This window comes from Lethenteron reissneri, unplaced genomic scaffold (assembly GCF_015708825.2).
Source record: "Lethenteron reissneri isolate LAM-NWPU_2019-01 unplaced genomic scaffold, ASM1570882v1 scaffold_616, whole genome shotgun sequence".
Lineage (NCBI taxonomy): Eukaryota > Metazoa > Chordata > Hyperoartia > Petromyzontiformes > Petromyzontidae > Lethenteron > Lethenteron reissneri.
In genome coordinates, this window is record NW_026892138.1 from 71,189 (window position 1) to 90,818 (window position 19,630).

General features: G+C 55.7%; 1 protein-coding gene across 1 annotated transcript; it reads right to left on the reverse strand.

The window, feature by feature from the left end:
* Positions 1-3,659: 3,659 nt before the first annotated feature.
* Positions 3,660-11,060, reverse strand: LOC133339971 (receptor-type tyrosine-protein phosphatase delta-like). Its single transcript, XM_061548076.1, has 9 exons — positions 11,057-11,060; positions 10,030-10,136; positions 8,434-8,911; positions 7,698-7,849; positions 5,328-5,475; positions 4,766-5,109; positions 4,701-4,734; positions 4,130-4,318; positions 3,660-3,744 (listed from the first exon to the last, which is right to left on the reverse strand). Exons 1-9 carry the CDS (start codon positions 11,058-11,060, stop codon positions 3,731-3,733), a joined length of 1,470 nt encoding a protein of 489 aa, XP_061404060.1. The 3' UTR covers positions 3,660-3,730.
* Between the last annotated feature and the right edge of the window lie 8,570 nt (positions 11,061-19,630).

Below are 19,630 nucleotides of genomic sequence, written 5' to 3' on the forward strand. Positions count from 1 at the left end.
CCTCCGGGCCCGGCCTCCCCCCCTCCAACGCAGGGAGAGGAACAGCCGACGACCGCCACCGGCGCCGTGGCTGTGCCGGGTGGCGTTGAGGCTCGGGGAGCACCTCTTCGTCCATCCCGGGGGAGGGGGAGGAGGTGAACATGGACCTTGGGGGCAGTGGGCTGCCTGCGCGCGGGAGCGTGCCCAGCGAGGCCCCGGCGGCAGAGACGGAAGAGGAGACCTGCGCCGACGTGAGAGGTGGCGCTGCCCTCATCGCCATCGGTGGGTGGGCCGACACCGATGACAACGGTGTGCCGAGCGGTTTCGTGCCGGTGAAGGGCACCCCTCCGCCCACCCCGAAGATGTATGACGACGGAGTGATTGAGAGACTCAAGAAGAGGAAGATGCCCAGAATTGGGCTCAAGCCCGGGGAGACCCCGGCTCCAGGAGGGTCGGCGGAGGCGGCAGGGGAGGCCGGCGCCGATGAGACGGGTCACCGTGAGGACCCTGAGGACGATTGGGACGAGGAGGAGTACCCCCGAAAGCGCGCAGGGTGGAGGGACGGGAGTAGGCCAGGAACGTATACACCCAGTGACATCCTCCGATGGATGAAGCAGGTGTACGGGGCACGGAACGTTCATGTGCGGGACAGGTTCCCCGACAGGGGGGCTTTCATCAAGGTGGCACGGACGGTGGTCAAGGACCCACACAGATACTGCTTCAACCGGCAGGAGGTCTACCGGTTGAAGGCGATGATGACCAAAGTGAGGAAGCTGCCACCCCCCCCCCCCCACCAGGAGAGGAGGGTGTGGAGGAGCAGGAGGGGCCCTGCCAGGCGAAAGGGCGTCAAAGCCCAGACAGACATCGGACACTGACTGTGCGGCGGTGGCGATGGTGCGTGAGTGGCGTGTGGTGGATGTGGTGCCGACGCTGCGCGTTGCGTGGCAGCGCGTGGGCCGGGTTGTTGCTTTGCTGCCATAAAGGCGCGTGCATTGTGTGGCCATAAAGGCCGGTGTACCAATACCTTGGAAATGCTCCAGCGCAATTGACGCTGGAGGAATAAAATTGTTATGAAAGTCTGTCTCTCTCACTGTGTCTCTCACTGTCTCTCTCACTGTGTCTCTCTCTGTGTCTCTCCGTATCTCTCTCACTCCGTCTCTCCGTGTCTCTCTCACTGTGTCTCTCTGTGTCTCTCTCTCTGTGTCTCTCTCTGTCTCTCTCACTGTCTCTCTCACTGTCTCTCCGTGTCTCTCTGTGTCTCTCACTGTCTCTCTGGCTCTGTCTGTGTCTCTGTGTCTCTCTGCGTGTCTCTCTCGGTGTCTCTGTCTCTCTCACGTGTCTCTCTCACTGTGTCTCTCCGTGTCTCTCTCACTGTGTCTCTCCGTGTCTCTCTCACTGTGTCTCTCCGTGTCTCTGTCTCTCCGTGTCTCTCTCACTGTCTCTCTGTGTCTCTCCGTGTCTCTCTCCGTGTCTCTCTGTCTCTGCGTCTCTCTCTGTGTCTCTCTCTGTGTCTCTCTCACTGTGTCTCTCCGCGTCTCTCTCTCTTTGTGTCTGTGTGTCTCTCTCACTGTCTCTCTGTCTCTGTGTCTCGCACTGTGTCTCTCTCCGTGGCTCCTCTGTGCCTCTCTCACTGTCTCTCCGTGTCTCTGTGTCTCCTATCCGTGTCTCCTCTGTGTCCTCTCTCCGTGTCTCTGTCTATGTCTAATCTCAATGTCGTCTCTCTGTGTCTCTCCGTGTCTCTCTCTGTGTTCTCCTGTCGGTGTCTCTCTCCGGTGTGCTCCCGTGTCTTTGTGCGGTGGCGCACATGGAAGGGATCGTGCGGGTCGCGCTAGAGACGACGCCGCTTGCTCCGGGAAGGAGACCAGCGGGGTGGTGCGGAGACAGAACCGATCAAAGACCACGGAGACCAGCAGTGCCTGACGGGAGTCTTTTATTTACACCACTACTACTAGAGTGGCAGCCTAGCACGCGCTGCGCACACAAACACACACATTGCCTGTGCTGCACACAGCCTCACTCGGCTGCTTGGGGGCTCCGTGTCTGTAGCACCGATGAAGGCAATCTCCTCCCCTTCCACCACCTCCACCACCTCCTCCACGTGCAGCAGCTCCATCATCCCCACGGTGACAATCGTCGCCATCGTCGCCGCCCGTCATCGTGGCGAACCCCGGCCAGCACATTGCTCACGTAGCCGCTGGAGGGAGCGGAGAAAGTAGGTGAAGACGATACGTACGTACCTAGCACACGAGCGCGTATGTACCTAGCGCGCGAGCGCGTGCGTGCCTAGCGCGCGAGCGCGTGTGCACGTTGAACTCGTTATTCCGCACCGTCCGTAGACAAACCGTTTCTAATTGGGAGGTTCGCGTGACGGTGGTTTAAGATGTCACGCGACCACGGGGAAACGGACGCGGCAAACTCCAATATCCAGAGGCAGGCGTCGTCAGGGGTTGGGATCGAAGCCACGACCTCCTGCGTGCCAGGCGAGGTGGTCAACATCTCATAGCCACCAGCGCCGAGTGATCGTGCAGGAGCCAGGCGGATGGCGTCGCCGCCACGCCACGGGGGGCAGCTTTCATCCGGCGGTGTCCATCGGGGGGGGGGCGAGCTCCTAAAATTACGATTGTTTCTGCTCCACCGCGGTGGTGGTGGTGGCAGTGGTGTTAGTGGTGGTGGTAGTGGTGGTGTTGGTGTTGTGGACCCCCCTAGTGGAGCATCTTCGCCGGTTGGAAACATTTAGGCTGGCCTGCCTACGATCCATCCTGGGTTTAACCAGGCTGGATTGTGTGAGGAGCTCACAAATCCTTGAAAGATCTGGGCAAAGTCCCATCAGTGAGCTCCTCCGGCAGGCAAGGGCTGCGTTGGCTGGGTCATGTAGCCCGCATGCCCAGCCACCGCATGCCTAAACAGCTTTTGTTCGGCCGGATCGAGGGGGCTAGACGGGCGCGGCACGGGCTAGAGAAGAGATGGAGTGATGTGGTACAGGAGGACGTGGAGCTGAGTGGACTTGCCGATGACTGGTACCAGCGGTGTCAAGATCGGCCTCAGTGGAGGAGGCTCGTGAAGGACGCTACTGGGCAGTTGGAGGCAGTCGCCCTCCAACAACAACGGAGGGCGGAGGAGCGACGCTCACAACAACGAGCGGAGCGCCGGGTGGCTAAAGCACAGCAAGTTGGCACAGTAGGGGGCACAGGTGGTGCATTAGCCAGTCATCTCGGTCAGTCGACCCGTGGCACCTGGGTCTGCTCCGTGACCTCCTGCCAGCAGGCGTTCGACACTTCACGTGGCCTCAAGGTGCACTTGGCCTGGCACCGGCATCGTGGTGACGTCACCGCCACTTAGTGGCGAATGGCGGTTGTTGTTGTTGTTGTTGGTGTTGTTAGCGTTAGTGGCTACCTGCAGTCGGAGACGGTATCCTTCTCGGGGAGCAGGTTCGGGGCGTTTCCTCCTCGCTCGTCTACTGGGGAACGAGAAAATCAAGCAGAACGTGACAACAACACGACACGCGACACGCAAACCAAACACATGCGCGCCGTCGGCACGTGCAAAGTATAGCAATGGTAACAAATCTATTAAAATCAGTACATAGATACAAATACATTTGTTGTATCTTACCGGGTAAGCCCCCCGCTGTGCAACTACGTAACTTGAGTAGAAGCTACAGCGGCTATCACAAGTGTCGGCTCAACTCGGTGGCTCATCGTCGTCATCATCATCATCGTCGTCATCGTCGTCGGGCGGCAAATGAATATCATCAGCCAAATGACTCTGAACGCGCAGAGACACGCAGCAGGAAGTGTCAGGGTCGGGATCGAACCCACGACCTCCTGCGTAATAGGCAACCTTCTCAGCCACCGTGATGATGATGATGAGAGACACGCAAACTCCAAATATACAGCAGCAGGTGTCAGGGGCGGGGATGTAACCCATGACCTCCTGTGTAGGTAGTTAACATCTCCTAGCCACCGTGATGATGATGATCATGAGAGAGACTCGCAGACTCCAAATATACAGCAGCAGCAGACGTCGTCAGTGTCTGGATCCAAGCCACGACCTCCCAAGTACCAAGCGAGGGAGTCAACATCCTCGCAACGCCACCGCCACGCTCACCATCAACATCTCATAGCCACCGCAACGCCACCGCAACACTCACCGCCACGTTTGCCGGCGCTCCGTGTGCCCCACGCGGTGCACACCACGAAGGGGAGGATCGCCAGCACCGCTATGGCCGCCATGAAGCTGATGGAGGCGCTGCCGCCACCGGCGGGGAGCGTCGCCTCGTCTCCCGTAGACACCACGGACGAGGGTCGGGAGGTGGTGGTGGTGGCGGTGGTGGTGGCGGCTACGATATTGGGGAGGCACGGGGAGATACGAGGAGACGCGGGGAGACACGGGTAGAAATGGGGAGACAGAGACACGGGGAAACAGAGAGACACAGTGAGACAGATACAGACAGCGAGAGACACAGACAGACAGACAGAGACAGAGAGAGACACAGACAGAGAGAGACACGCATATAAAGGATTTATAGTGACAAACGTTTTTACGGGTTAATTTTTGAGCGGTCGAGGTCACAAGACGGAACGGGAGCGGCGGCGGCGGCGCGAGGAGCGCGAGAGAGCAGCGCAGAAAGCCGACGGAGAAGCACTCGGGCCAGACACAAGCATTAGCTGCCAAGGCACCAGCACCAGCAGGGAAAACTCTCAAGAGCCATGGCTACGCACCGTCCTCGAGTGCGCCCGCCTGGACGGGCGGCGACTGCGGGCCCCGGGCCGACCGCCGTGTGTGCCCGCACCGTCACCTCGTACGGGGCCCGCTCGCTCAGCCCGCGCAGCGTCACGCTCCTCCGCTCCGCGGGCTGCAGCGGCGTCTGGCGCCAGCCACCAACCCCGCTCGGCCGCCCTCCCGAGCCGTCCTCCCCGGCCTCCCCGTCCTTCCCGTCGTCCCCCCTCCCCGAGCCGTCTGCGTCGGGTGCGTGCGCCGCGCCTTGGCCGGGCGGCAGCTTCCTGTAGGCGACCGTGTAGCCCGTGATGGTGCCGTGCCGGCCGTGTGCGGGCGGCGGCTCCCAGCTGACCAGCACGCTGCCGGGGCTCAGGGAGACGCACGACGTGTTTTGTGGGGGTGCCGAGGGGGCTGTGGGTCGGGTTGGGATTGTGGTGGAGGTGACAGGGGCGAGGGGGTAATGGGGAGAAACATCAGAAACCGCTGCGACATGGATGTGAATAACCCAGGGGGTGAAAAACGCAAGTTAGTCAATGACTCGTGCTGCAAAGCGGGAGCTTTACAATTCCAATGATGTGAAAAAAAAAACATTAAAACCTCCGTAGGCGTGGGGGGTACGCGGCGCGTACCTGACTGCTTGGTGCGCTCCGTGACCGTGAAGGTGGCGGGGCCCAGCCCGGCGCGGGAGCGCGCCGACAGCTGGAAGCGGTAGACGGTGTCGGGCTGCAGGCGCTCGAGCAGGAACGTCACGGCGGAAGGCTCCAGCGTCACCACCTCCTGGCGAGCGATCAACGGCAAGGCGGAGGTTGCGACGGTCACTGTCGTCAATCGTCAGCGGCGTCGTCGTCGTCATTGTCCGCATCACGAGCGGTTGTCCGATTAGCGAACAGGGTTCACATACAAACATCTTTTAATCATCACCACTGCCATTATCATAATCGTCGTCGTTATTGTCATTGGCGTCGTCGTCACCATCATCATTGTTGTTATCATCATCGTCGCCGTCGTCACTATTGTCTTCACTTAATTGCACTTTTGAGTGTGTGGTCTCCCGTGTAAAAATAATTGATAATAACAGAGCCCTCAATTTCCCCATCAGAGCTTCACCGAATCGCAAGACTCGTCCACAAGGGGTGGGGCTGGGTGGGGAGGGGCTGGGTGGGGGGTGGGAGGGGTGGGGCTGGGTGGGGAGGGTGGGGTGGGGCTGGGTGGGGAGGGGCTGGGTGGGGGGTGGGAGGGGTGGGGCTGGGTGGGGAGGGTGGGGTGGGGCTGGGTGGGGAGTGGCTGGGTGGGGTGGGGCGAGGTGGGGGTGGATGGGGTGGGGCTGGGTGGGGAGGGGCTGGTCACCCCGTGGTGCCCTTATAAAACTCAACGTTTCACCTACTCACGCCGGCTTGTGCCCGCCCTCACAGTCGGGCATATTTGCGGAATACACCACGCCGCCGTTGACCCTGCAGGCCATTGACCGAGCAACCCGACGTTCCTACCAGCTCCCTCCGCAGGACAATGTGTTAATCGGCACTCCCCATTCTGTTAGCGGGTAGCTGCCCCTTCTCGTCAACATGGGGCAGAAGCGCCACCACGCCAGGGAGTCGACGACAATCCCTGGGATGGGGACCCCGGGAGGGGGGACCGGGGGATGATGTCACCTTCCAGAAAGTTCTGGAAGGGAGGGCGTGTCTAGGGCGGAGCAAGCCACGAAGCAGGGGGGTGATGTCACCTTCCAGAAAGTTCTGGGAGGGAGGGCGTGTCTAGGGCGGAGCAAGCCACGGAGCAGGGGGATGATGTCACCTTCCAGAAAGTTCTGGAAGGGAGGGCGTGTCTAGGGCGGAGCAAGCCACGGAGCAGGGGGATGATGTCACCTTCCAGAAAGTTCTGGAAGGGAGGGCGTGTCTAGGGCGGAGCAAGCCACGGAGCAGGGGGATGATGTCACCTTCCAGAAAGTTCTGGAAGGGAGGGCGTGTCTAGGGCGGAGCAAGCCACGGAGCAGGGGGATGATGTCACCTTCCAGAAAGTTCTGGGAGGGAGGGCGTGTCTAGGGCGGAGCAAGCCACGGAGCAGGGGGATGATGTCACCTTCCAGAAAGTTCTGGAAGGGAGGGCGTGTCTAGGGCGGAGCAAGCCACGAAGCAGGGGGATGATGTCACCTTCCAGGAAGTTCTGGAAGGGAGGGCGTGTCTAGGGCGGAGCAAGCCACGAAGCAGGGGGGTGATGTCACCTTCCAGAAAGTTCTGGGAGGGAGGGCGTGTCTAGGGCGGAGCAAGCCACGGAGCAGGGGGATGATGTCACCTTCCAGAAAGTTCTGGAAGGGAGGGCGTGTCTAGGGCGGAGCAAGCCACGAAGCAGGGGGATGATGTCACCTTCCAGGAAGTTTTGGGAGGGAGGGCGTGTCTAGGGCGGAGCAAGCCACGGAGCAGTACACAAGCCGGACCTCTCAAGGGTCCGGCTCAGTCGTCACACCGGTGCTAAGAAGGGGCTGGACTAGGAGCCTGGACTCCAGGCTCTACTGCCCTTCTCAGGGCCGGGGGGTCTGAGTGGAGTGTGGTCGGTGGTGAGACCCTGGGGGACCCCCCTCTCACGTCCTTCTCAGGGCCGGGGGGTCTGAGTGGAGTGTGGTCGGTGGTGAGACCCTGGGGGCATCCCCTCTCACGACGTCCTTCTCAGGGCCGGGGGGTCTGAGCGGACCAGAGGTCAGGACTCGTACGTGTAGCCCGGAGGCCGTTCACCTCCGTGGGTGTCGGGTGGAAGGGGCCGTTACCCCTTCGTGTCAGGGACCTGCACCCAGATTGTGAATCAATATCGTGTTGCCTCGCAACAAGAAGAAGTTCTCACATTATGTACCCACTGCAATAGGACACCGTGTGAGTGTGTGTACGATGGCAAAGTCCACGCGTCTCTACAACGACAGCACCAACCTTCAAGGTGCATCTAATGAACGGGGGTTTGTCTCGACGATTGGACCTCCCCCTGTGAGTGTGGCCGATGGAACAACCCACACACCTCCTCCTCCTTGTCGTTGCTGTTGTCCCCCCCGTGGCGGACGTAGAGCTCGTAGCTGGCGACGGCGCCGTGGTGCGGAGGGGTCCAGCGTAACAGAATGCTCGATTCGGACACCGCTTCTGCTGTCAGCTTCACCGGCTGGACAGGAGGAGCTGTGGGACAAAAAGTCATCACGTACAAATGTCTGTTATTTAACAACGTGTGTGACGTACAGGGATTCTGCCGTGGCAAGATGTTGAGTTTTATCATCATCAGCACAATCCATGTAGGTGTCCACTGCAGTTTCGTCATGTGGTCAGACAGAGGAAAGTGGAAACATTTTCACGTATATGCATACTCCACTTGAAATCCAGGTCACCGGTTCCATATCTCGAGTTCGACAGCTGAAGCCATGGGCAAGTCCAACCAATGTTTGAACCTGTTCTGGGCCTCATACCGCAATGATATTTTGCAAAATGGATGTTTTCATTAACGTGCATCTCACAAGATTACATTCGTGTTTACACATACGCAGCAGTATTAAAGGTATACACCGCAGTTAGTCAGTGCCATATCGTGTGTGCAGTGGGGTCCAGTGCAAGTCCCCCTCCCTCTTCTAAGCCGTCTGGGCAGCATCACAAACAACCTGGCCACCATTACCCCTCTAGAGGGCGTCTCCTTCTCGAAGCGGCGGCCCTTCGACGCTTGCTTTCCCTAGCGTCGCCACGCCGCGTGTGCGCGCACGTGTGCTCCTTGCCTGCGACGGTGGTCTCGACGTAGATCTTGTCGGACAAGGGCCCGTCGCCAGCGGACGTGAAGGCGAGCATGCGAAGCACGTGCGGTGTGTTGGGCGCCAGGCCGCCCAACAAGGCGAAAAAGTCATCGCCGCCGACGACGCTCTCCAGCCAGGTGCTCTCGGGCCGCACGGGTTCGACGGCGCAGTAGACGCGGTAGCCACGGATCACCCCGTTGGGCACCTTGGGCTGGCGCCACGCTATCAGCAGGATGGGGGTGCGGCCCAGCATGTACGCGTGCACGTTGCGCGGCGGGCCCGACGGCGCCTGTTCGCCGGTGCGCGCCAATGCCGGCGGGCTGGGCGGCCCGCGCCCCATCCCGGTCACCGCCAGCACCCGCAGCTCGTACATCGAGTCGGGCTCCAGGCCCGCGAGCGTGTGCTGCGTGTCGGGCACGGCGTCCGTCTCCCGGAAGGGGCCCTCCGACGATTGCAGCTTGTACTGCGGCGACAGCGGGGTTGGGGGGCAGGCGGGCGGTGGTGGAGATCGCTCGCTCGACGCACGCGTTTATATCCGCGTAAGATGCGCAGGCGCCGGGGTCGAATTTCACAGCAAGATAAGCACCGCTGCACTACCGCTTCCCACCACAACCGCATACCTAACAACAACAACAACCGCCATTCGCCACTAAGTGGCGGTGACGTCACCACGACGCTTGTGCCAGGCCAAGTGCACCTTGAGGCTACCACGTGAAGTGTCGAACGCCCGCTGGCAGGAGGTCATACCTAACACACGCGCGCACACACACTGCCTTTGCAACTCGAGCATACGGCTGTATCCGCGCGCCCGCAGCACAGAAGATGAAGTCGGTAACTTTTTGGCTGGGTAATGTAGGAATCGTAACTGAGAAACCATCGAGTTTCCTGCGGATTCATCTTCTTGGTTCTTTCGGTAAAGTCACGTAGAATGGAAGTAATAAAATAATAAAAATAAAACATCATAAAATAATTCTCACGACGTTTCGGCCACAACGCAAGCAACCGTCTTCAGGTGAAGAACAGGTCTGTCGAGAAGACAGCATCTGAATGACTTTCCGACAGACCTGTTCTTCACCTGAGGACGGCTGCTTGCGTTGTGGCCGAAACGTCGTGAGAATTGTATTTTATGTTTTATTTTTATTATTGTATTACTTCCCTTCTACGTGACTTTACCGAAAGATGAATCCCTGCAGTCACGAAAGCTTTAAATAGAATTTTTTCCTGCGGATGTTAACTACCTCGCCTGCTATGAATGAGGGAGGGTTCGATCCTGACCCTGACGCCTGCTGCTGCTGTATATTTGGAATTTGCGTGTCTCCGTCACGGTGGTCGCGTGGATTTTTCTCCGGGTCCTCCGGTTTTTCCCTCCACATTTAGAATCGGCGTGCGTTCAAGAGCACTTGGCCGCTATACATTTCAAGCCACTTCGCTGAACTATCATCCGTGACCAGGTCACTTCTGAAAAAGAGCTATACAGCTCAGTGGGCTAAACTCCAAACATACAGGCGTCAGGGCCGGCATGGAAACCACGTTTCACCAGCAGGATGCCCAATGGTTCGGCGTGCTGCAAGCCGTCCTCACCTGGATGACGTAGAAGAGGACAGGGTCAGGGCCGAGCAAGTCCCATGTCAGCGTCACGCTGGTCGACGTCGTCTCCGTCACCGACAAGCCCAGGGTCGTCGGCAGGCCTGGGGGAGGTGGGCAGGGTAGAGGGGGGCGGTGGGGGGTGATGGAGCGGTGGTGAATCGGATAAGGGAGAGGCAATTGGCTACGATTGGCCAGTTGGAGATAGGGTCAGAATGCAGAGTTGGGACATGGATGAGGAGGGAATTAATTTCCGTTGTGTGCAATGTTTGTTGTGATTAATCATACAAACACAAGATCCAGGTCCGATTCAACACAGTACAGACATTCTAGATTTGAAGCTTTCGTGACTGCAAGGATTCATACTCTTAGTTCTATCGGTAAAGTCACCATGTAGGTGAAAAAAGAAATTAAAATTTATAAAAATAAAGCAATAAAAATCACGACGTTTCGGAGGCAACACAAGTCTCCGTCTTCAGGTGAAGCCGTCACAGGAAAATATCTGTATCAAGTGATGAAAAATATCTGTATCAAGTGATGAAAAATATCTGTGTCAAGTGATGAAAAATATCTGTATCAAGTGATGAAAAATATCTGTATCAAGTATCACTTGATACAGATATTTTGCTGTGACGGTTCTGCCTGAAGACGGAAGCTTGTGTTGCCTCCGAAACGTCGTGATTTTTATTCTTTTATTTTTATTAATTTTTATTTAATTTTTTACCTACATGGTGACTTTACCGAAAAAACTAAGAGTACAGTACATACAATTCGTGATCTGATCCCATCTGTGAAGGATGTGATCCCTGACACGCAATACCCCGGCGTCTACAAACCAAGCTGTGTCTGCAGCAGTAGTTACATTGGGGAAACTAAGCGACATTTCTCAGACCGTGTTCGCGAACACAAGGCGGATCTGAAACACGGTAGGACCAACACCTCAGCCGTGGCCGATCATCGTTTTAACGCTGTGGTGGGCTCACACGTGACATTGATTTCTCCAAGACGAAGGTACTCTGCAAACCCATTGGCTATCAGCAAACATTTGTTCATGAAGCCATCCAGATATAGAAACAGACACAATTTGAACCGAGAAGATGGGGGTACAAACTGAGCAATCATTGTAATGACGTTATTAACCAGGTAAAGTCATCACTGGCTGCGATGCTTCCATTCCGACTCTCTGAGTTACATTACCTTGTTAAATGTCTTCACATTAACCGGCTAAATGTCTCACTAACACAGCTACTGCTCATAATCAACGTTTTTGGGGGTTAGATCGCGTTATTTATAAATGTGTCGTAACCCTCCACCACCCGACACGGCCAATCAGTAAAAAAGTGTCACGTTGACAAAAGACAATTAGTTCACTGCTTTAGCCCACCGGTGTGTTGAAGCGTGAAACCACAACAATTTACAATTTGAGTAGCACGACGTTTCGCTGGTAATTGCATCCAGCATCATCGGGCAATTCGCCAGAATGGTGAGGCTCTGCTCTGTCTCCCGTTCTTATATAGAGCAGCAGCAGCAGGGTGACGTAATCATTAACTCATTAACTCATCAGGTGCCAAGATTCAAGGGGGGTTATTGTAATTATATACTAGATTAGTAATCAGGCTATTGTTACGATGCGAGTTGTAGATTAGTAATCATTTGGAATGTGTTTTATTGTGATTATGCTACATTAGTAATCAGTGTTTGTTTCTGATTGGCCGTGTCGGGTGGTGGAGGGTTACGACACATTTATAAATAACGCGATCTAAACCCAACAACGTTGATTATGAATATTGGTCGCGAAAGCCTGCTACGTGTTAAACAGCTACTGCTCCCTTCTCCTTGATGTTCAAGCGGCTGAATGTCTCTCATTAACACAGCCGCGGCTGCGGGAGCAGTATGTTTTTTATCAATCTGTCCGCCGCTCGCTCCGCTCCACGCGAGCACACACAGTGCTCGTGATGAATCACGACTATTCTTTGTTCTTTCGGTAAAGTCACGTATAAAGATATAATAATAATAAATTAAATAATAGCTTATTACGACGTTTCGATTGCAACACAACCAATCATCATCAGGTATAGTGAAATAGCGACATAAAATCTAACCAGAAAACTATAGACAGACATATAAGCAGACAGATATCACCAAGATACACAGAGAGAGTGACACAGGTACAGAGAGGGAGATTGTCTCTGTGGGGTGGCCTTAAATAGACAGGGGGGGGGGCGGAGGCAGAGAGAGGGAGGGGGTTAGAGTCAAAATTTACATGTCAATGAGTACGAAGAGACGCGTAGTAAAGTACGCAGGCTTAGAGGGAGAAAGAACACACTAAATTAAATAACCTAGCAAAGTATCGAAATGTTACGTAAAACGACACAGAGTTAAGAATGAATCACAATCTCCGTGGCCGCCTCTGCCTTCTCGCTCCGCTTGGGCTGCTCAAAAGCGGTTGTGTCTCGTGTGATGATGGTTAAGGCGGTAGGGGCTCTCCGACTCTCGTGCGTGTTTCGTGCGACACCAGGCCACGTCGCATCCAGTCACGCTCCAATACACCCTCCGTTGGATAGATGTTGGAGAGGTGTTTTTTTTTTAAGACGTAGGCACAAAACGACGCGTCGTTTACCAAAATGTTTAAAATACGGTCGGCCACATCGTTAGGGTAAACATCCTAGAACATATCTTCTTGGTTCTTTCGGTAAAGTCACGTAGAATGGAAATAATAAAATAAAATAATAAAACATAATAAAATACAATTCTCACGACGTTTCGGCCACAACGCAAGCAGCCGTCCTCAGGTGGAGAATAGGTCTGTCGGGGAGACAGAGTCTGAATGACCTGTTCTCCACCTGAGGACTGCTGCTTGCATTGTGGCCGAAACGTCGTGAAAAATATGTAAATATTTTTTTATTTTTTTATTGTTTTATTATTTCCATTCTACGTGCCTTTACCAAAAGAACCAAGAAAATGAATCCCTGCAGTCACGAAAGCTTTACATCGAAAAAAAAAGATGTAGATGATGATGTTGATGATGTTGATGATGTTGATGATGATGATGTTGATTATTAATGTTAATGATGATGATGTTAATGATGATGATGTGAATGACTGTCTTCTCGACAGACCTGTTCTCCACCTGAGGACGGCTGCTTGCGTTGTGGCCGAAACGTCGTGAGAATTATCTTATTATGTTTTATTTTTATTATTTTATTACTTCCCTTCTACGTGACTTTACCGAAAGAACCAAGAAGATGAATCAGACAAGTGACTGTGTGACGGGGGGGGGGGTGAGAAATGTGACGTCACATCAAAATACGCACTACAATGACAATAGTTTAAAGCGATTTGAAGCATGTTTTATTTGGGGGGGGGGGGGCAGAGCTTTGTGACGTCATATTTGAGGGGGGGGGGTCTGACTTTTTGTGACGCCGAGTGACGAAGGGGGGGGGGGTAAAAAAAGTCTAAAATCGCGTGATGTCATTTATGGGCGGCCCCTTGGCAGAATTCCCAATCAAGCTGCACAAGATTTGCTGATGTGCATGGACGTGTGTGTGTCTGAGTGTGTTAGTGTGTTTGTGTGTCTGTGTGTCTGTGTGTATGTCTGTGTGTGTGTCTGAGTGTGTTAGTGTGTGTGTCTGAGTGTATGAGTGTGTGTGTGTGTATATGAGTGTGTGTGTGTGTCTGAGTGTGTTAGTGTGTGTGTGTGTCTGAGTGTGTTAGTGTGTGTATGAGTGTGTGTGTCTGAGTGTGTGTGTGTGTGTCTGTGTGTGTATGTCTGTGTGTGTGTGTGTGTCTGAGTGTGTTAGTGTGTGTGTGTGTATGAGTGTGTGTGTGTATGAGTGTGTGTGTATCTGAGTGGGTTAGTGTGTGTCTGAGTGTGTGTGTGTATGAGTGTGTGTGTGTGTGTTGGGAGCGGTGGTGTAGCGATTAGCAAGCTGCACTACGAACCCAGCCACAGAGTTCCATTCCCACTCACGGCCAACACCAGTGACAATCATCTGAATCGGTCCCGGGCCTCCACTAGGTGGACTCAGCCTCAAACGAGTACCTGGTGTGGTGTGTAAACATTGTCACTGGGGAGACAAAGGCGGCCAGGCGTGGTGCTGGCCACCCACCCCCTCGTGTGCCGTGCCGGGCTTCATTAGGTGCTCGCTAACAGCACTTGCCCCAACAGTCTGTTGAGGCTACACGGGGGATCTTTGTCTTTGGGCGAGCAGAGACAGGCAGGCATGGGGGCAATGGAGAAGGCGGCAATGGAGACGTTCAGACAGGGAGACAGACGGAGTGGCCGGGAGACTGACAGAGACCGCCGGAGGCTCCAGACAGACTTCAGACACAGGCAGAGACGAGACAACCATCAGACAGACAGGAGGAGGTGGAGGAGGAGGATAGACAGATGGCAATGCGACACGCACGTGCGGAAAAGCTCGTCACAACCAGTTAATAATCAGCAGGAGAAATCACTCCGCAGAAATTGGTCCTGTAAAAATTAACCCGTAAAAATAAAGTTTTTCACTATAAATCTCCTTTATATGCGTGGCATCGGTTTTATTTTATTATTCATTTCTGTTTTTCTGGAGTAAGAGTTTCATTTTTATCACATTGGTATTTTAAATTAAATATGAAAAAAAAAAATTCCTAAAAATTGGAAAATTTAGGAAAAAATTTTTCAGGAAAATAAATTGTCACGCAACAACGAGTCTGTGTGCAAAATGTCAGCTCGATTGGATCACGGGAAGTGGGTTAAAAAACGACCGAAAGATTTGCACGGTCGTAAGCAAGCAAGTGTAGAGGTGTAATTGCGCATGTCTACGAATGTTGAGGTGTGATTATGCATGGCCACGGATGGCCAACAAACACAAGGGGCGGGGTTACGGCCGTACACAAGGGTGGCGCTCGCACCGACGTCCGCATGTGTATCCCCCACGGGCCCCCCCTTGGGGGCAAGTCCTATAAAAGGTGATGAGCCGAAAGGCTCGGGAGTCGGGACTCAGCTATAACCAGAGAAGACGGAAGACCAGCTAGTGTAGGCCCCAGAGCTCCCCTGGCTCGCTGTCCTTATAAGGGCCGACCAGGGCAAGCCGGTGGCGTGGCCCCGAGAGCCCAGACGAAGCTGGTCTGGTGACTCAGGGAGCCGGGATCCCAGCTTAACCAAGCTGGGACAGATAGCCTCCCCTAGTCCCGTAGTGGAGGAATTGGTATAGGTTAGAGGGGTTAGCTGTCGAGAAATCCCTGTAGCCCAGTGACCTGTAAATAACTGTGTTGGTGTAATAAATAAGTGTGCCTCCGATCCTGTCGTCAAGCCTCCATATACTTACTACATCTGGTGTCAGAAGTAAAACGTCCAAACGATGGACACACGAGGGACGACACGTACCAAGGAGTCGGAGATGGAAGACGCCGCGGCCGATTCAACACCAGAGATGGCCGGGGTCGGATCGGAGCAGCCGGGGCCAAGTACGCCCGTGCCGCTACGACAAGAGGGGGGGGATGCGTCGGCTGAAGGACTCCGGCTGGCCCACTCCCGCCTGGCGGAACTGCTCTACGCCGCCGCCGCTGCGTTGGAGGAGATCACGCGGCTGGGGGCTGGAGGGGCAGCGCGGGTCGACGACAGCAGCCGGCGCGCGGCGACGTTTCCCGCCACCCCGACGCGGCTGGCGGTTAAATTTCCCGCCATCTCTACAGTGCGAGCGGACGGCGGGGCCGGCCCGCGTCACGTGACTGCTGAGCGCCAAGCACAAGCCGTGACATCATCAACACCGGCCGGCGCGTCAACATCGGAGCGACCGGCGATGCCATGTGCACAGCCCGCCCACACTGTATCATCGGCGGGGAGCGACGGAGAGCGATCTACAGCCACGGACGTCGCCTTGCAGCAGCGTCTGCCACCTCTGAAAGAATTCGTAGGCGCAGACGGAGACTGGGGCGGCTTCAAGAGACGGTTCATCGCTCATCAGGAGATGGCGAACTGGACGGACGCCGAGGCTCTACGCGCGCTGCCAGCGATGCTGGACAACGACGCCCTGGCTACCCTCACCTCGGCGCCGAGGGAAAAGCGCGCCACCCTACACCTGGCGTTGCAGCTGCTGTCAGCCGTCTATGGGCCGCCTTCGGACTGCAGGCAGCTTTTCCACGATCGGCGTCGGGGGCACCAACGAATCACCTCTGGCCTTCCGGACTGCTCTCCTGGCTCTAGCGAAGGCTGCTTTCCCAAGGATGGACGAGGAAGGAGTGGATGCCATGGTGGCTGAGAAGCTGCTGCTACTCGCTGATGAGCTGGACGTCAACGTCCTGGCTCAAGACAACTCAGAGATGTCGTCCCTGCTGGTCGCGCGCCACATCCACGGGGGCTTGCGGTCCCTTCGTCGAAAGGCGGCAAAGGGGGCGGCCAGCCATGCCATGGCGGCTACCGCCCTCCCATCGGAGGAGGTCTGCGGGGTGGAGCGGCGAGGGGAATGGAGAGCGGCAGTACCACAGGCTCGGAATGGACCGAGCCGCCAGGAGCAGCCCAGGACATCGGGGGCGCTCACACGCTGCTACAACTGTGGCCTGCAAGGCCACGTTGCGTCAGGATGCCGGGCTCCCCGTCAGCGCGGGGCGACACCTCGTCAGGACGCCACGCCGTCTCCTCCCAAGCTCCAGCAGAGAAATACGGCGAGTCGCGGCACCTCACACGTTTGGCCCACGCACACATCCGACACACACTCACGCGCCCAACTAAACAGGGCTCCAAATTCCCCATCCGTCGCGCGCGATTGTTCGGTAATGCGGCGGGCGCTCCAACCGGGTCAGTGGTCGGAGCTCGCCCATCGTGTCGTTGCTGCGTCGGCGGGATCATCGGTCGTGGTCGGTCACATTGATGGGGTAGAGGTGCGGATTTTAATTGACACAGGGGCATCGGCGACCATTATATCTGATTTAATTTATAACATCCTTCCCGTTCAAAGTCGTCCCTTGCTCCCTGTTGACGTGCCGTGCTATGCCGCTAACGGGGGCTCTCTGGGCATTATTGGCCAAATCCGCGCCACTATCTGCATTGGGGACATTAAATTATCCGGGCCTGTTTTGGTTTCCTCCTCACTCGCGGTTCCGTGCCTGTTGGGGACGGATTTTCTGGCCAAAATGCCCATCCGCATCCTTATTGACCAAGGGTGCATTGAGCTCCCATCGGGCCGACGCGTTACATTTCTGTCTTCCCCCACCACGGAGCGTCGGGCGTTTGCCACCGTGCAGGCGCTCGTCACAAAAACTGTGCGCGTGCCTCCGGGGCTCAGATGCTCGTCCCTCTTAGGTTGCGTCGGCCGTTTAATGAAGGGGTTGCGGATCGGGGGGTCTTGTTGGGACCATCTCGGGCCGGGGTAAATGGACCAGATTTGCTCGCGGCTCAGACCATGGTGAGAGGGGATGGGGACCCCTTCATTGCAGTCCTTAATGTGGGATCGCGAACGGCCGTGGTTCCTCAAGGGACCGTGCTTGCACACGCAACGCCGGTACCCTATGAGGAACCACTCGTGGGTCAGGTATCCACCGATCCTCCGTCGCGACCGCATTCGGACTGTGATGACGGTTGGCTGGATGCGCTTTGCGCGGGTTCAGTGGACCTGTCCGACTCGCAGCGCGCGCAGCTGCGAGTTCTTCTGAGCGAATTTGCTGACGTTTTTAGTCAACACAAATTTGATATTGGTTGTACTAAATTGCTGCGACACCATATTGACACGGGTGACAGCGCGCCAATCCGCCAAAATCCCTTTCGGTTGAGTCCCGCCGAAAAGGATCATGTCAAATCGGCTGTTGATGACATGCTAGCCGCCGATATCATTTCCCCTTCCAATAGCCCGTGGGGCGCGCCGATCGTTTTGGTGAAAAAACACGACGGCTCACTGCGGTTTTGTGTCGACTTTCGGCGTCTGAACAAAATCTCTGTGGCAGATGCGTACCCGCTTCCTCGAATGGATGAGTCGCTCGATGCCTTGGCGGGGGCGCGATTCTTTTCCACCCTCGATTTGCTATCTGGATTCTGGCAGCTTCCTCTGGATGACGAATCAAAACCTAAGACTGCTTTTCGGACACCGCAGGGTCTCTTCCAATTTAACCGCTTGCCGATGGGTTTACATTCTGCGCCGGCAACTTTCAGCGGTTAATGGAATTGGTCTTGGCAGGGTTGCAATGGGATTCGTGTTTGATTTACTTAGACGATGTCATCGTCTTTAGCAAATCCTTCGAGGAACACCTCCAGAGGTTGCGTGCTGTTTTTCTCAAAATGCGGGCTGCCAATTTGAAATTTAAACCACAGAAGTGCCATTTACTCCGCGAATCGGTGCGATATTTGGGTCACATTGTTGGGCGCTCGGGGATATCCACTGATCCCGCCAAAACGGAATGCGTCAGCTCCTGGCCGACTCCCACCTCTGTGGGAGAGGTCAGGAGTTTCATTGGGTTCGCGTCGTATTATCGGCGATTTGTGGCTGACTTCGCTACGATTGCGAAACCTTTGCATGCCTTGACGTCCAAGGGAGTCAGGTTTCATTGGGGCCGGAGGAGGAGGCTTCTTTTCGCGCCCTCCGGAATGCTTTGGTGGGGGCTCCGCCGTTGAATTACCCGGATTTTTCACAACCCTTCTTGCTCGATACAGATGCAAGTAACACGGGCATCGGGGGCGTGCTGTCCCAGCTCATTGGGGGCGTAGAGCATGTGGTGGCTTACGGTAGTCGGGTACTGTCTCCAGCCGAACAGCGGTACTGCGTTACCCGTCGGGAATTATTGGCGATTGTTTATTTCATTCAGCAGTACCGCCCGTATCTGTACGGTCGGCGGTTCACCGTCCGTACAGATCATGCGGCCCTACAATACGCCCTGCGGGTTCAACAACCATCGGGCCAGTTGTCTCGATGGTTGGAGATTCTCCAAGACTATGACTTTGTCACCACATATCGTAAGGGTCTCCGCCACACGAACGCTGACGCCCTGTCGCGATTGCCACCCACTTCGGAGTGCGCGTGCCTCTTGGGTTCGGGGGCGTTGTAGGTCTCCGAACGTCACCACCGATTCGGTCCTCGTGGCCGCTGCCGATGCGCCTTCGGTTTTCGGGTCCTATCGAGCAAGAAGGGAGGGATTCGTTGCTGGGGTTGTCAGTCGCGGAATGGGGTCGCCTCCAAATGGAGGACACCTCCCTCCTCGCTCTGCGCCGTCGCGCCGGGGGGATTGGCCAGGGGTGGAAAACGTTGACTCGTGGGGGTTGTTCCAGGGACTTTTAATGCACTGGGATGGTAAAACCCGGCGCCAGCGGCTCGTGGTGCCTGCTGCTTTAAGGGGTAAGGTGGTATGGGCTGTTCATGAGCGGCTTCTGCACTTGGGGGTTCATAAGACCTTTGCCACGCTCCAGCTAGATTTCTTCTGGCCGGGCATGGAAAAGGACGTGGGGGACCTCTTGGGGTCGTGCACGCAATGCGCGCAGAGGAAGCCACCTGCTAGGGGGTCCAACCCTCCGCTGCAGTCCATAAAAGTTTCCAGGGTTAACGAGCTCGTCGCTCTGGACATACTTGGCCCATTTCCCGCTACACCCAGGGGCAATAGGTATTTACTAACGGGGGTTGAATACTTCACG

What these genes read in the sequence shown, in the direction of transcription:
- LOC133339971 (XM_061548076.1), bottom strand. An exon ending in CGTCGAGACCACCGTCGCAG is followed by an intron (nt 7,850 to 8,433) that starts GCAAGGAGCACA and finishes TTTGTCCCACAG; the next exon opens with CTCCTCCTGTCCAGCCGGTG. An exon ending in GGAGCGCACCAAGCAGTCAG is followed by an intron (nt 5,110 to 5,327) that starts GTACGCGCCGCG and finishes CCCGACCCACAG; the next exon opens with CCCCCTCGGCACCCCCACAA.